Below are 17,334 nucleotides of genomic sequence, written 5' to 3' on the forward strand. Positions count from 1 at the left end.
GTTGAACGACAATGCAGTATATGACAATTGTCATTGTCGATAGTAAAAGGTAAAATACAAGTAAAATTATTGTGTAAAATGATTATTATGAAAATAAGTGTCAAAATAAAATACTGTAAACAAACTAAAAGTCAAAAGGAAATGTTAAGAAATTTGTCAAGTACTGCAATTGTCAATGATATGAAGAAAAAAATAGAGGAACACCTCACCTCAAATAGAAATTTTTAATATTAAAGCCACAGCGAACTAACTGGAAATGAAAGATAAGAACTGCTCTAATGTTTTGCAGCAATCTCTAAAGACCTGGATCCAGAACTGAAACTGTTCTCGAGAAATGTTTCCCAATACTACATGCATAATGTTATTTTTCTTTATTTTCTATAAATGTCAATATATTAAGATATATTATTTACAATTTATATACTGATATTATTATTGACTGTGTTATAGTGAGAGTGTCTATTTAAGATTAATATTATTGTAACTCGAATTCTGGATGCGAGTTCTTCAAACAAATTAAGCAATTATTTAAAATATTTTTTCTATTTGGAATGTCTTGTGGTCGAGGCGCCCGGCTTCAAGCCTTTTCAGATGGGGGGGGGAATATTTGTTATAATAAAATTCCATAGTCAAGAATATACTTAAAATTCTAACTGTATGTTCTTTTCATTTTTAATGGCTACGTTCTCTTATTTGAAAGTATGTGGAAAGTATGTGGAAATCCACAGCCCAGTAGTCAAGTTGTTTTTCCCACCTTTTCTACACGTACAGTTATAGAATGTTCTGGAAATATTTAAAGCGAACTGGATTGGCTGACGTCATTCCTTGGAAGCTCCACCTTTCCAGAGGCTATAAAAAGATTCGCAAAAGGAATATCAGGGCTTTTCTTAAATGTCATGATGCAGTAAATTTCATACGAAAAGTTATTAGTAATTCTCTTTATTTACTCCGGATATCTGATTTTGTAACTGCTATTTCTCCTGAATAATAATAAATGGATCCTGTTTTTTAAACTTATCGTCTGATAATTTAAGCTATGACTACATTTATGATTCTTCACCAATCTTTTATTCTGGACAAAAGCTGGTACATCACATATATATGATTATTGGAATATTATATTTGTGTATATATATATATATTGAGCAAGACCAACAAAGAAACCAAGGATATAATTAAATCAAGTATCTCTAAATCAAAGAAAGACTGCATTTTACTTGTTTAACCCCTTAGCTGCTGCAGAAAACGTACAAGATGCACTCTCCACTGCCACCATTTTTTGTGCAAGCGCGCATAGTTATGTGATGTATTAGGGCGAAAATAAGTGCAGGTTTTGCTGTCTAAAACCTGTTTACTTTCGCAAAATAAAGAATAAGAGAAAAAATGAAAATACAAAATTTAATGTTTAGAGTAAAAAATATAATAAAAAAGATCCCCATAAATTGAGTTTCAGTCAATTTATTTTGAAACCAATAAAGTGTAATATAAGGTTTCAGTGTTATACTTTGTAATACCTAAATGGAAAGTGTGGAGGCGGCATAGGCAAGTTTTTCATATCAAGTCGTACCCAGTTGAGCATCTTTCGGAGAATAGACACAATCCTCTTCATTTGACATACCATGTTATGGGGTGTCCGATCCTGAAGATGACGGAAAACAATCATCTATTTCACTGTCATAAATATTTGTAAAAAAAAGCACCTACTACAAGCTGTAAACAAAAACGGATGATTTGGGGGATTTAATTAAAGACTTCTGTTATTCTAAAAGCATTTAGAATGTATGGATATCTTTAGTAATACGAACAAGAAATATTAAATACATATGGTAAAGTCTGGTCCCAGAGCTGGTGTGGCATAATTTTTAGAATTTAGGGACACACAGAGCAACAAAATCTAGAAATGGCAAAACTTTCAGAATTTAGAGCAGGCACTGGAAGCAGAATTTAGAAAGGCACCAAGCAGCAGAATTTAGGATCCACAGATACTGCTTCAGGTGTCAAAATGCCTAGCACCAGCTCTGTGTATGATGTATTAAGCCATATTAGATTAATCTTTTGAATTGCCAGTTTTCAATTTCTTTATTAATAAAAAAATCCCTTTCTACAATGCCTGTCCATATCATAAGATTAGAAGTACTTTTGATATTTTCCATGCTTGTATCTAGTGAAAAGTAGAGAAAATAAAGGGAAGATAAAAATGTTAATATAGCAATTCTAGAATCAGAAGTAAAACATTCGACTATTATATTTTCATTGTTCTCCAAAATGTAAGAAATGGAGACTAAAATGGAGACTGTGTGTTACTAAAATGGAGACACTTTTCATTTTATCAAATTTTTCTGGAATCTTTTAGAATCGTGGGTCTATAAATTTGCCTTAAAATCTTTCTAAACTTTCCAAGCTTCAATGTCTAAAATCCTAAAGAAATATTACCCCTACCAATTCTGTAACAACAAAAAGCCAAAAATGCTTTTAAAAGAAAAATCGGAGGAAAAAAGTGGGAAATTCATTTTATAGAGAAAACTGATGCATTTTCTAAGAATTCTGATCATTCTGTGAAATGGGAAAAATTCTTATCATGAAAAAATTCAAAAGATATTTTTAATTAATTACATAGCTATTTTGCTTTTGGTAAAAACTGTTTTGTAAACTGTGTTTTAGAGCATTATTCCTTGCTTATTTTTCAGATTCAAAAAATTGTATAATATGCGGCCAAAATGGAACTTTATAATATGACAGTGAAAAATAAAAATGCTTTAATGTTATTTCTTAAATATAATTTCAATATATTACTATTATTTTAATGAAATTTGTCAATGTTAGAATGTTCTAAAAAATCATCAAAAAATTCACAGATCTCGGAATTAAAAATTTTCTATAGAAACTGATCTTAAGATCGCCAAAATGTTGATAATCGCCAAATTTAGAACCGTTTAATAAAAGCATTCCCATCCCCAAAAACAGAAAGTTGTTTTGAGAGCTTTTCATTACAAAAAATGAAATAATTTTGAAATGTTTATGTTTCACTTCTTGCTCAGAAACTCGAGTATCCCACCATTATTTATATTACAAATAGGAACAAATTATAACTCATGAACCCATTCAAAAAATAGACATATTTGTCAGTGAATCGCCAAAAATATTCCTGCAAAATGCTAATTCACACCCAAAATGGCAGTTGTAAAAACAGACAGAAATTTCAGATGATTAAAATTAAGGACCTTCTGCCAATTTTGGCCAAAATTAAAGACTTTTAAGGACCAAAAATCGAATCCAAAAAACTGAAGTACTTTTAAGGACTCTTAAGGACTGTACGAACCCTGTCTATATATGCTGGTGGTTCTCGAAGGTTCTATTCTCTGTTGCAGCTAAATAAAACTTCTATTTTTTTCCCCCATGTACACACATACAATGAACATATGGGCCAGTTTCAGGCAGAAAGTTCTTAACAAAGGCCCATCAGTGGCTAAGTGATAAAAGCCGCTGAACACTGTTAGTTCAGTCCAGGATTTGAGTCCAGGCGAACGAGCTAGCTGCATGGGCGTTTTAGTGCATAATGGTGGAGCACATAATAAATTGAATAATAATAAATATATTCCTTAACAATGTTATTTTTCCATATAGGCAAGCAGTGCTAGTATTATTTTGCATAATCACATAGTCTAATTCATCTACATTATCTAATTTATCTTATTTCATATTTTACCCAGAGACTGAATTACTTTTTTGCAGAAGCCTTTCTTTTAATTAAGAATGAAACTGTCATCAGTTTGGTGATGTAATAACGAGAAATGCTATTTTAATAACATTTGTAATTTCAGTATTGCTCAGATTTTTAGCATGATGAAAATACGAACTAAATTCCTGCAAAAGTATCTGTTTGTGACAAAACTAGGTATCAGTGTTCATCGATTTTACTTCTCGACCGCTGGTGGGTCTATATAAATAAAAAAATACAGTAAATAAATAAATAAAGTAATAATAATGAATCTGCTTGAAATTTTATGATATTAGTATTAATTTCATTAATTTTTAGTGTCATCAAAAACATATATTTTTATTTATATTTTCTCTTTTTTTGTAATTTTTATATTAATATTGCTGTTTGAAACATGCAAAATGCAATGCAATGCAAATATAATCAATAAAATCTTTTTTTTCTTCTTTTTGGGTAAAGGGAAATATTAAAAAAAAATGCTAAAGAGTAAAAAAAGAACTTTTATTCACAAAAATGCAAGAAAAAATAATGTAGTTGAAAGTGAAATACTTATGATAGAATGGGAGTAAAAATCAGTAAATTAAAAAAAGAAAAACTGAATAAGAATACTAATGAAAAAGGTAAACAAAACTAATATCACAAAAATATAACAGGATTTGTTGAACATATAAACATAAATATAAGCTGTTTGACAATATACAAAAATGAATGCGACACATGTAACAAAATGAATGCAAATTGCCGATTTATGAAAAAAGAGCAAATAGTTAAATCTTGTTTTCAAGTATAAATTAAAACTGTTAATCAATACATGCAATTCTAAACTCAATTCAGTTTGAAAACAAATAAAAACTGATTAGACTATGTACTGATTTCAGGCGTACTTAGGAGGGATTTGCTGCTAAGGCATATTTTCATTACAATGCAAAGTCAAAATTTAATATTCCACCATTTGATAATTACTTAGCTACAAAATCTCACCATTATATGTTTCCCTAGTTTGGGGAAAAGAGACAGCAGAAAAGAGAAAAAATTCCTTTGTACTATTCCCTAGTTTCTTATCTGAGAATTAACAAAGGCGACCTTAAGGAAAAGTTACAAAACAGTAATAGTTTCCCTTTACAATGGCATCTAAAAGGGGATGGAAATGAATTGGATTGCCCATCCTTTTAAGTGAAACCTTTCCAAAGTCCCCAATCTTTTAAAGGTTAATTGCTCTGGTATATTGTGTGCAAATACATTAATTACTGAATATTATTAACAGTTATGAGGCATTAGGTATTATGATAATCAATAAAATTTTGTTGTGTCATGTTAATATATTGCATATATAGAAATGTTTAATGTTAGACATATATAGAAAAATTCTAGGAATAACCAGGATATGAATTTGCAGTATATTGGAAGCTAAATTATGCTAATTATGTGCAGATATTATTGCATGTATATAGTAGAATTGCATGTATACATAGTACAGATAACCACAGCATTGTGTTATATAAGAAATTTCTTAGCCATTTTGAATAAAAAAAATTATACTTACTTTAAATTAAATAATGATTAAGAACAATTCTGTATAGTGGTTAGTACAGCTAAGTCAGTATAAGTGAATTTAGCCTTTAAAAATATATGAATAAAAAGTGAGCTTAACCTAAAACTGATCAATCCATCAGTGGATCTTCAAAATAAATACATTTAAATAGTTTAAAATTCTTTTATTTTAGTCTCTTAGATAGTGGTAAGAGCTAAATTTAACAACATAGATTACTTATCAAACGAACAAGGTTACATGACATAGTTTTGAAATAAAGCAAAATCATTTTAAGAAAAAATTAGCATAAATTTATGCAGGAAAGTCCTTGAGCACAGGCTCATTTTATCGAGAAGGAAACGCATTACATGCAACACAAAATGGAATATGCAGATGCTAATTCGCATGAGAAGGTTGAAACCTTGTATTATCTTCGGAATTCTTCCATAGCCTTGAACAGCAGAATGACCTATGATGAAGTCGTACAAGAACCTCTTCTCCAGACTACCATTCTTTCAGAAATTTAGCATCATACCGTGAGAAAGGTGTTGACTGATCACAAAAAATACTCTTCAGATGGAAAAAGGGGTGGGCAAGATCTTTTCTTCTGGTTTCCACTACGCAAACTCCTTCTTTCACCCCTTTGGGCATCTCACAGAAAAGGTGGCATTTGAGGACATTACCCCCAAAAAAATTCATGTTCTCCACATCATTCTCATATGATCACTGCTGTTTGTCCAAACACATTGCCTCCCACCATTGGCATCTGGGCTCAGGGAATTTATTTGTCATCTGGTTTTGCAGTTATATCCAAATAAGGCAACCCGCTCCATTAATGGTCACTCTCCCATGACAAGTGACTAGTTTGTTTTCCTTAAAAAGCAATCAGCTCCCCGATCTCAAAGGATCATGCATTCTCCCATTCCAAAAAAAGGAAAACCTTTAAAATCGTTCTCCCTTCTTCTAGAATGTTCTTTGCTTAAACTTTATGTGAGTATTATAATTATTATTTGCTTTTATAAATATATATTAACAAAAACCAGTACTTCCAATTAAAAATTTAATATCACGAATTATAATTAAAAAAATGACATAACAGCTGCATGATATTATACAGACACATAATAATAACCATTATTATTATTGACTACAATACTAATTATAATTACTGCTAAAATTAATAAATAGAATTTTGCTATAACAGCATCCTGAATACTTTACTATTATATTTTTAGCATGAAGCTATATAAATATTAATTACACTGAAATAGACATACACAATCAAAGGGCAAGCAAAGGCTTAAATACTTTCAGGGCAGAGATAATTTTACATGATTTTTCATAATCAATAAACCAATGAACTTTATTTATTTTCAAAATGAATATCATCAATTAAAAGAGAAAATTATTAAATTAAACTATAAATATATTTTGTAAAAGATGAAATTACGATGATAAATGTTTTATAAGATAATGTGTGAACATCATGTACATTATTAGTCCAAAGGGATTTGAATCCCGAAGGACTATTAGTTTCGTTTTGGCATTTTGCGTCGGACTCATAAATGTCGGTTCACTTTTCAAACTGTTGCCACAAAATGTTAGAGTCCTGCATTATATTTGAAGAAATTAAATAATGAAAAATCTGCATAAATGTATGTATATTTCTCGTATTGTGATAAAACAACGGTACATAGAGTCATCGAATTTTGAATAACGTAATCCTCCAACGAATATGAGCATGTGGAAGACCAAATTTGAAATTTGAAATTTGTTTTATGATCGATTTCCTATTTTTTAAAACTTTGACGAATTTTTGTTTAACAAACTCAAGGATTTCAAAGCGAGCAATGGCAACGTTGTACAGAAAAAAACATTTTTATCTCCAGCGCGTGAGTCTCTGTATCGGAAATTCTAAAGATATGCTCGTTTTTAAAACTATTTTGCGATATTGCTGTTGCACTGGATATTATGGTTTAAGTGCGAGGAACATGATATTTAATAAAGAAAGGTAACACACAAAATGTTAAAAAATGCCCCTTTGGACGTAATTTAAAATCTGAAACATTTCAGATTTATTATTATTATTATTATTATTATTATTATTTTGTGTGTGTGCATGTGTTTAGGAAATAAAAATGTTTCATTGGCAGAAAAGATAATAATAATAATAATAAATGCTAATGGATGTAAAACTGTGGTAAATAAAATCATTTATGCCATTTAAGATGATCATGAAAAGTAAAAGAGAAAATTCATAATGATTGGAATCTATCTATTGTTTTAACAATAATCAGCTCAGTTTTTAAAATGAGTGAAGACTTACTGTAGGTAAGAGTTCTGAGGAATTCTTCACAATACAAATTAGATCCTTTAACATTTTGTAGGCTGCAGTATATGTCATCAAGGGAAGAAGGTCAAGAAGATATGATACCACGGAAAAAATGTGAATTTCCTCTCCACAGTCTTCTTCCTATATATGTTAAAATAATTTATGAAAGTAATTTAGCTTTAAAATTTAATTTGCTTCAGAAATATTAGCTAGACCTACAATATTATATTATATCAGATTTTTTAATTTCACCATACTTGTTACATAAAAAATAAAGAAATATATTAAAAAATAAGCCTTTTTCTCACTCCATGTTGAAACAGAACATTCAAAATGAAAATTGAAATTCAGCAATTTAATTCACTAATATTTGTTTTAATAACAATTTTAGCTTCCTCGATGAAGGGAAGTAACCATAAACCATGAATTACCTCCATGAAACATTATATATGCTGAAATGAATTTCCTAGCATACACTTCTGAAAATGTACCTGTTTTATATGTTGCTCTGTTTCTTTTTATTTCTGGCAAATCATTTTAAAAACTTTAGATCATCTTGCATTTATATCTAAATATAAGATGTGAAACCATCTTATATTCAGGCTAAAATTGTAACTGATTTGACTATTTAAAAAAGATGGATACAGATTATTTTCCCAAATGTTGATCTAGACAAATATTTCCAGTAAAAATTTTTTTTCTTAGAATAAGTGTGTATTTAATTATGGCAAAGCACACTAGGGCTATCTGCCTAAGGGGAGGGATGTCTTTGTGGAGGACTTTCTAAGGGAAACTGGCTTGTATACACATTACACATGGGGAAAACCATGAAAACACCCATGCAGCCAGCCCGTTCACGGGATTCGAACCTCGGACCGAACTACCAGTGTTCAGCGACTTCACCGCTCGGCCGCTGGTGGGCCTTTTTCTTAGAATAAGATACACACTTTTATTAAAACAACTAATATAGGAAATACAGAGCATTCTGTACCTAAAAGAAAAGACTTTTTTAAATGCCCCACAAATAGTTCCACTCGGTAAAATATATATCATATGCACTTCTGTAATGCTGAGAAATTGCTTTTCAGAAACCACTATCAAAATGAAAATACTAACCTGTGTAATTTCTTCACAAACATGTTTGTTTTTCAATACTTGTGTTTAGCTTTGTAAAATGTGCATTTCGTGTGTGCATTTTTGCTTGCACTAAAATCTGTTTTAGGTAATTTGTTAAAAATAGTTGTTAACATCTGTTGCTCAATTCATGAGTTTCTTGCCTTTTGGGGGGACACAAAGCTGCATAGATATGTACAGAGAATTTCTGAATTTTATGTTTAAAGCATTTACTTGCTAGCACTTTCAATTGATTTTCCCTCTCTTCATACGGTTTGTTCTTCAAGAATTACTATAGACTTTTCAAGGGAGAATAATTGCAAGTTATCCATCTTAGGAACTAAATGAGTTGCATAATTTTGTTTTGAAAATTTTAGATAAAATGTTCAAATATTATGGAGATGCACATGGTATTACGCTTTAAAAAGTTAAAACGAAAATGTCTGCACTTTTAGGTGCAAGATTTGGGAAAATATTCCAAAAAATATTTACTGGCTCACGTCACTCATCAAGCTTAAAAACTAATCAAAGCTAAAAATTTTAGACAGCAACAACAAAGGAAGAGCTGCTAACTTTGACAATTAATAGTTCTACCCTGGGTAATCAGCAAACACACTGTTATGCTTTTATTTTTTAATGAAATGTTCAAATAAATGTTTACAAAGCCCATTTTAGTGAATTTTGTTAGAAAAGGTTTAATTCACAAATATCAAAGCATTACAAGTTTAAAGCAAAGAAGGTATAATATAACTTAAATACAGAGAGATATAAAATAAAACTGTTAAAAGAAACAATTTATTTTATTATAATGTTAGTTAAACTTACATATTTTAAATTCAAACCATTGAGATAAAAGTTAAAGCCACAATTAATCCAACTTACAGTATTAACATCTGAATCTTGTAATATCTTCCTGTGAATAAAAGAAAAAATAATAAATTACTAAACAACCTTCTTTATTTCAAACAACCTATAATACAGAAAAATTTCAATAAAGTTTCAACATAAAATAATAACATAGATATAGGATGCCCAGAAAGTAGTACTATTTTTAAAATAAATGAAGAATGAAAGAAGTTATTTGAATAAGAACTTTTTATTTTGAAACTAAATAATTTGGCTATGGTTTAGACCATTCTTTGTACTACAAAGGGAAAAAATAATTTGGTGTATCTTCATAGTATGCTTCTGCCATTAATCCACTGAGAACTGTGATTATTGCAGTCAAGTTTAGAAGAAATGCAATTAATTAGCTGAAGTTCTTCATTATCAGCAAAGATCTTTCCATCCAAAATTTCCCTTAATTTTGTGAAAAGATAGTGAAGGCCAGCATAAGACTATAGAATGGGTGCTTTCATACTTCTTACTGAAAGTTCTGACGCAGGGATGTGGCTTCCATGGATAGTTCTGCATGTATGTGGCAATATCCTACAGAGTATTTATTGCCAGGGAGACAATTAAAAAATTTTATTAGGAAAGGCTTTGTTGATAAGGAAACAGTTCAGGAAAATTACAATGTCAATTTATAATGGATCAGCAGTAAAAGTGTAGGATGAGGAATATAAAAATTTGCCTCACGGTATGATAAGTGCCTCAGATGCCTAGGTAGAATAACAGCCCCAGGTTATGTATTTTTGGAATAAAAAGCTGTTTCATAATAATATTTGCTTTCTTTTGAATTATTTTAATTAATTATTTTTTAACTATTTTTCACTGCATATTATTTTATTTACAGGTAGATATTTTCACAATGATAAAATACTTATAATACAAGTATTGTTATTTATACAACATATAAAATAATACAAAACTATACACAATCACAATTCATCAGTCTAACAAGATAAACATTTAAAATTAAATATATAGTTATAAAATACAGTATGATACTTAGAAATTTTTCCCAAAAGTGAATACATGTCACTATACTTCTGCATAAAACTATTTTGACAGTATAATATTATATAAAACTTTGTTTCGTATAAAATATTTTTTCAGACAGCAATTGCTGGCAATGCTACATGTAGTATAATTTATGGCAATTGTCAGTTTTAAGGTTGATCAAAGGTTATCTTATGATTTCTTACAAACAAAAATGATTTCACTATTCATATTACTTGCTTTTCAGTCTATTACATTGTTGGTGATGAATATTGCCAAGCTTCGCTCTTAATCACTGGTAAAACCAAGAAATACCTAACTTATCCCCCCCTCATTTTTGAGATTTTAATATAAAAACTTACTTATTAGATAAATTTTTTGCACAAATCATATTTCGGATGATAGCACAAACTAAAAGACTATAACTCTGAAAAGCTGGAGATGTATGCCGTTCACAAGCAGCTATTATATCTTTAACTTCAGATTTCAGTATTCCCTGCAAGTAAAAAAAATTCTAGATAAAAATGCAAGAAAAAAGGGCAATTATCATTTAAAAAAATAACTGACAAAAGTAACAGATAACAAAAAGAAAAACATTAATAAATATCTTATCACAATTATTTTAATTATTATTTGATCAGAAAATGTTCAAACTGTTACAATTATCCTTTTCTTAAAGTTTCTGTAATAATACTGTTGCATGCTAACTAATTGCGGTAGACCTCCTGCTCTACAGCAATAATATATACTTGTTTCTAGAATGTTCCATAAGTAAAAATGTATTAAATTTACAGTGAAATCCCACTCGTTTCCTGTAAAAGTTTTTACTTTCACATTTCATACTCTTTAATCTTCCCTAGGATAGATATCAGTTATTCTTCCTAAAGACCATTCACATGAAGGAAAATTATCCTCTTTTAAAACAATCATGTCTCCTATTTTAATGGTTTTCTGAAATTTCCAATGTGATCTTTGTTGTTAAATGGCTTAGGTAATCCAAATATCATTTTTGTCAAACGTTCTGAAATAAATCATTTATTTTTTGCCATTTGCTTAAAGCCTGTTCTCATTGGTGGCTGTTAAATCTGGCTCAATTATAGAAGTAATTGAAAGTGGGCAGGGGTTACTGAAGTAGCAGCTTAAGGGTTATTTAAATGGAAGTTCACAGAACAAATTTCGTAAATTAAATATGCAGGTATGACATAACTTACAAGTTAAAATACATTTACATTTTCAGAAGTTAAATGAAAATAATGAAACTAAAAGAAAACTTCTCATAGGTAAAAACATTGTAATAGTTTATTTCATAAAATGGAATGTTATAAAACCATAATATTGCAATATATCTTTAAACTGAATCTTCACTGAATTTAGGTATGTCACTTATGCTATGCTTTTTTTCAACTAAGAGCATGGCTACAGCGACAGTGATTAGTCTGTCCTTGTTCATAAAGCTTCTTAAAAATGTCTCTTAGAGTTGAGAAGTAAGTATGAACTTCAGCAGTGGTCACTGGAATAATAAATAGCAACAATTTCTAGGTCTCCAAAAATACAGACGGTAACTTGTTTTCTATAATAAATGGTAAACGACTAATGGAAGCAGTCATATTTATGAAATGTAATCTTTTGTAAATTACAGCTAGTTCAGTTTTCAGATGACCCTTCTATAACATTAAAAAAATGAAATGTTTAAGATTTTAAATTATGTCCAAAGAGGATTTTTTTTAACATTTTGTGTATTAACTTTATTTATTAAATATTATGTTCTTTGCACTTAAACCATAAAATTTAGTTCAATAGCAATGTTGCAGAATAACTTAAAATGAGCATATCTTTAGAATTTCCGATACACAGTTCGACGCACTGGAGATAAAAAGGTTCCCCTCCCTAAAGTGTTGCCATTGCTTGCTTTTAAATCGTTGAGTTTGCTACTCAAAAATTCACTAAAGTTTTACAAAATATGAAATTGATATAAAACAAATTCCAAAATTTCAAATTTGGGATTTTAGATGCCCATATGCGCAGTAGGATTACATCATTCAAAACTGGATGTCTCTAAATACCGTTGTTTTATCACAATGCGAAAAATATAAATACATGTATGCAGATTTTTCGTTATTTAATTTCTTTAAATATAATGCAGAACTCTAACATTTTGTGGCAACAGTTTGAAAAGTGAACAGACATTTATAGGAGTCCGACGTGAAATGCCAAAACAAAAGTAATAGTTCTTTGGACTAAAAACAGTTGTTTGGTCAAGAAACGTTTTCTCGTACTTCTGGAATTTTGTATCTTCGAGGAAAGAAACAGCAAAGTAGTAAGGAGGGAGAATAATCTTTCTTTTACTTAAATCATGATAAAATTGCATATATATCTTTAGCTACTATAATTCTACTTATATTTTCTCTCTTCCTTTTTCTCGAAGTTTCAAATGATTCGAATATCTTCTCTGTCACTGTGTCCATTGTCTTCCTTTCTTTCTTTAATGACTGCTGGGAAACATTTACTCGTTTTCTAATGAGTGCTGGACACATTAAGTATTTTCTGAAGCTGGTTGTATAGCACATCAACATGTGGCATAATATGATTAGTTTGAAAACTCCTAGATTTAGGGAATCCTCGCTTTCCTCATATCTTAAAGTGCAAGCTCAAATGCACCACAAAATAGAATGTAATCAATAATTTTTCTTAGAGCATGATGTTTTTTGGTAACTTTCTCAATGTGTCTTTTAACATTTGAATGAAATGCACTGTTAAGTTGTTGGTGAATATCCACCTTTCCTAGAATTCTAAGAAGGAGCTTAAATGTGATTGTGCATTTGTAATGAGTATTCATGCTTCTTTATTTTCTATGTTAGATGTGATAAATATCATAAGTTATCCAACTTGAATCACCATTCTGTTTTGCAAACAGGTGACATGGGAAACAAAACAGCCTGTTAGTTGATCCATAAACATTTCTTATATGAACTGGATTTGAATTCCCTTTTGAAATCTATAGTTTTACATTTCATCACCTGGAGAAAGTTCATTTCAAAGACAATGTTGACAAATTTAATTGCATTAGTTCCAAAACACTGATTTTACAAAGTGCTATCTTAATTGTTTACATTAGTTCATAAAAATATATCTATCAAAAAATGATAATAAAAAAAAAAAAAAAAAAAAAAAAAAAAAAGAATAAAAAGGGAAAACGAATTATCTAAACAAATATAGCAAACAAAGGGAGAATTTGGATGAGATAACTGCAAATAATGTTAGCTCTCAGACACTGAAGAAGTGCGAATGGAATGGTATCGATGTCTTTCCCCTCCCACTCCTCTGTCCTCATAAAATGTTTTAAAGGGCATTTCTTCAATCTCATGTGCAATCAAGGAAGAACCAAGCCTTATGTGCTATAATAATCTGCAATACGGTATTAGAGTATTTTAGCTATGTATTAGCATATTTAAAATGGGGAGAGAAGCTCGTACTGAAACTTGACAAAAATCTTGGTATTGTTTTTAACATTATTTATTTTTTCTGTTGGGGGGTTCATGGGTATATTAGAACGAATTAATGTGTATATGGGACCCAAAAGAAATTGCACGAGTTCACGTGTTCACTCTTCTATTTGTGTGCACAAATAGAAGAGCTGACACTGAGTTAGTGCATTTAAATCCTCCATGTCAGCAGTCAATGTAACCGAAGGTCTAGAGTTTGACATTCTCTCTATTTGTACAGTTAAGGTTAAAAAGTCATCATACTAAATTTTTGACTCCCTGAGACTCTTTTCCCATAATATTTAAAGGATTTTACACCTGCCTCCCAAAGACCTCCAAAATTGGAGCTCGAGGAGGAGAGTATTGCTAGTGAACGTTCTCTGAACTCATATATTTTGAAAAAAGGTTATCTGACTGATTTGCCAGCTTGAACATCTGTTTTAACTGTGCATTTGCTCCTATAAAGTTTGTTGTATTGTTTGTGTATAGCTTACTGCATTACCGCTCTTCTGGACACAAACTGCTTAAGTACACCTATAAAGGCAGCATTTCATAGAAGTCAAATTCATGACCAATTCCAAATGTATGCCTTGGTTATGAAACAGATAAATATACGTACATAAATTTTATTACAGATTCATCCCCTTTCTCTGATTTTTTATACTTAACACCGAAAGGAACCCAGAACTCTACTTCAGTAATACTGAATGGATAGTTTTGAACTATTCCATCCCTTGGTAAGCTAACCATTAATTTTTGTGTTGACTTAGGATAAGCTTTAAAGAAAATTATACACTTATGCTATCTTTCTGCACACTACCAAAAATTTTCCCTTTCTTTATATAATATAATAAAGAATTACATCTAGTAGGTAAATAGTTTACATAATAATATTCAACTATAATTTCAGTTAACTTATGATTGGATGGTAGAAGAATTGGGAATTTTTTATCATAATTTATATCACTCTGTTTAAATTTCCCACCTACTCTTAACAATCCAGCTTCATCAATGCAAGGATGCAAATTATGTATCTGACTCTTTGAAATTTACTACCTCTGATTTTACGAATTTAACTGATTTCACTAGAACAGTCTTTGGATCACAGCATCTGGGATATCTGTGCTAGGATATTCTTGCATAGAAAGGCACTCAGGTCCACAAAACCACAGATTACAGTAAGTCCAGCAGGTTCTACTCTACATGAGATCTAATCTGCAGGATTACATTTTGATGGAACATGTTTGCAATGCTGAACATATGACATTTCTTGAATGGTTATTACTCTGTTGGCCACAAAGATTTTTAACTGGTGAACATCCTAGTATAACCACCTACACAATCATTGAATTTCTCCAATAATAGAAAAAACTTTAATGTCCAACTTTAATGCTATATGCACTTTTCTCATTAGTTTCACTAAGAGAACCATTACACATAACTCAAGACGTGATACAGTGACTTTCTTTATGAATGTCACCCTGGATTTGATCGCAATCATTTTTATCTTCATTTCACCATTCGCACCAACTAATCTGGCATACATTACTGCCCCATAAACCAATTCAGAGCTGCTGTGAAGCCATGCAAATAAATTCTTACTGGATCTTTTATTATGACGAATCTCTCAATCTTCATGTCATTTATTACATGTAAAGGCTTCAAAAATCTTTGACACATCTTTTAAGTTTCTTCTGGTAAAATGTTATTCAAATCTATCTTCAGTAGCCGGAACTTTTGCATAAATATCTTTGCTTTTGATATAATAGGACCTAGCAATCCTAATGGGTCAAATAAATGCACTATCATTGACAATACAGTTCTCCTAGAGTTCACAATTACATCCTCATGTTTCCCCTTAACTGAAAAATAATTTTCCTTGCGATTCCAATACTCTTAATATTTTGTCTCTTCAGTTTTTAAAAATGCGTAATTTGACTCGCTACTATTCTTAAACTCATGATTATTGCTACACCGCTTGAAAAAGCTCATGCCTCCCTTTTTTGAACATTTCAGTTAAATTAATATTGCACTTCTTTAGCCTCCTTTAATGTCTCAGCTCCTGATAAAATGTCATCCATATATATAATAACCATTATCACAGCAGCAGCAAATGAAAATTACTTGGACTCATCTATCAGGGTTCATATACATTTCTGCATATGGAAATTAAGTACTTTTAAGGACAATTAATGAAAACAATTAAGGACCTATCAGCAAATGGGAACTGAAAATTCAATTAAAGATATTATCTATGTCTGAACTTCACTTTTGTAATGCCATCCTAAGAATAAAAGAGATCCATAAGATCCATTATTATTAAAAATAATTTAACAAACATAATTATAAAACAAATTTGAGAATAAAATGAATTTTGTAAAATGTATTTAGTACTAAATATTTTACACTTGACATATTTTAAAGAAGATCAATGACATTTAATTTACTTTTTACTAACAACTAGCTTCACGTTGATTTTTTTCTTTTATGTCTCATTTTGTCATGTACATTCAAGTCTAGAGGTTTAGTAAATAGCAAGCAGATTTTTTGTCAAACAGCATAGGTTAAAATGAGAAGCAAAATCATAATCAGCTCGATACATAACAGAGATTGACTGATATCACCACTGTTGCTTGCTTACAGAGAGACCTGCTGATCACAACAGACCTGAATGTCCGATGTTGGCGTGGTGTTACAGTTTATGTAGCTGGCCACGAGAGGTCGCAGCGTTTTTTATTTTTAGCTTGTTATATTTTTCTTACCGCATTGTGGATTTTTGAGATAGATGTAGTGGCAACCAAAAAAAAAAAAAAAAAAAACATGATGAATGTTCTAATGTAAGCAGACAATTGTTGTACATAGCTGTAAATAAAGCTTCTGTGTGATAAAAATGAAAAGGAATTCCAAGCATTCCTGTGGATATTCATTAAGAAAGGTAAGCAAAATTTCACTTATCGATGTTGTTAAATGTAAATAATAAGAATAAGAAAAAAGATCATAAAACGCCAACATGCGCCATCTCGTGGCCAGCTACATAAACTGTAACACATGGTTAGCAAGTTTTGAAATCTGTCTGTCCAATGCAGTTAGCATAGTAACTTCATGTACAGTTCCTGGAGTTGTAATCCAGTTAATATACTTTAAGGTTCTAATAGCCACTCATTATTTTAAGTCTCACTAATTGTAAGGAATAAGTTTTACATTAATTTTTACATTTTTGTGTTGTATCTTGTGACCACAGAAAGGATTAATGAAAGGCGATGACTTGCTTTAACAT

General features: G+C 30.3%; 1 protein-coding gene across 6 annotated transcripts in view; it reads right to left on the reverse strand.

Annotated features, from left to right (window-relative positions):
* Positions 1 to 17,334, reverse strand: part of LOC118196521 (AP-5 complex subunit beta-1-like) — a 178,415-nt gene that overhangs the window by 92,306 nt on the left and 68,775 nt on the right. For 5 of the 6 annotated variants that reach the window (XR_015041764.1, XM_085819162.1, XM_085819163.1 and 2 more), the window contains 3 exons: positions 10,938 to 11,071; positions 9,520 to 9,607; positions 7,576 to 7,722 (listed from right to left, as the gene is read on the reverse strand). Coding sequence is in view for 5 of the 6 variants with exons in the window: in XM_085819162.1 (XP_085675288.1) it covers positions 7,576 to 7,722; positions 9,520 to 9,607; positions 10,938 to 11,071 (369 nt within the window). In the remaining variant the exon portion in view is untranslated. The remainder of the gene's footprint in view (positions 1 to 7,575; positions 7,723 to 9,519; positions 9,608 to 10,937; positions 11,072 to 17,334) is intronic. The other variant, XM_085819161.1, reaches the window with a different exon arrangement.

Source organism: Stegodyphus dumicola, chromosome 6, assembly GCF_044657685.1.
Source record: "Stegodyphus dumicola isolate Sdum_Otavi_A_Nest chromosome 6, ASM4465768v1".
Lineage (NCBI taxonomy): Eukaryota > Metazoa > Arthropoda > Arachnida > Araneae > Eresidae > Stegodyphus > Stegodyphus dumicola.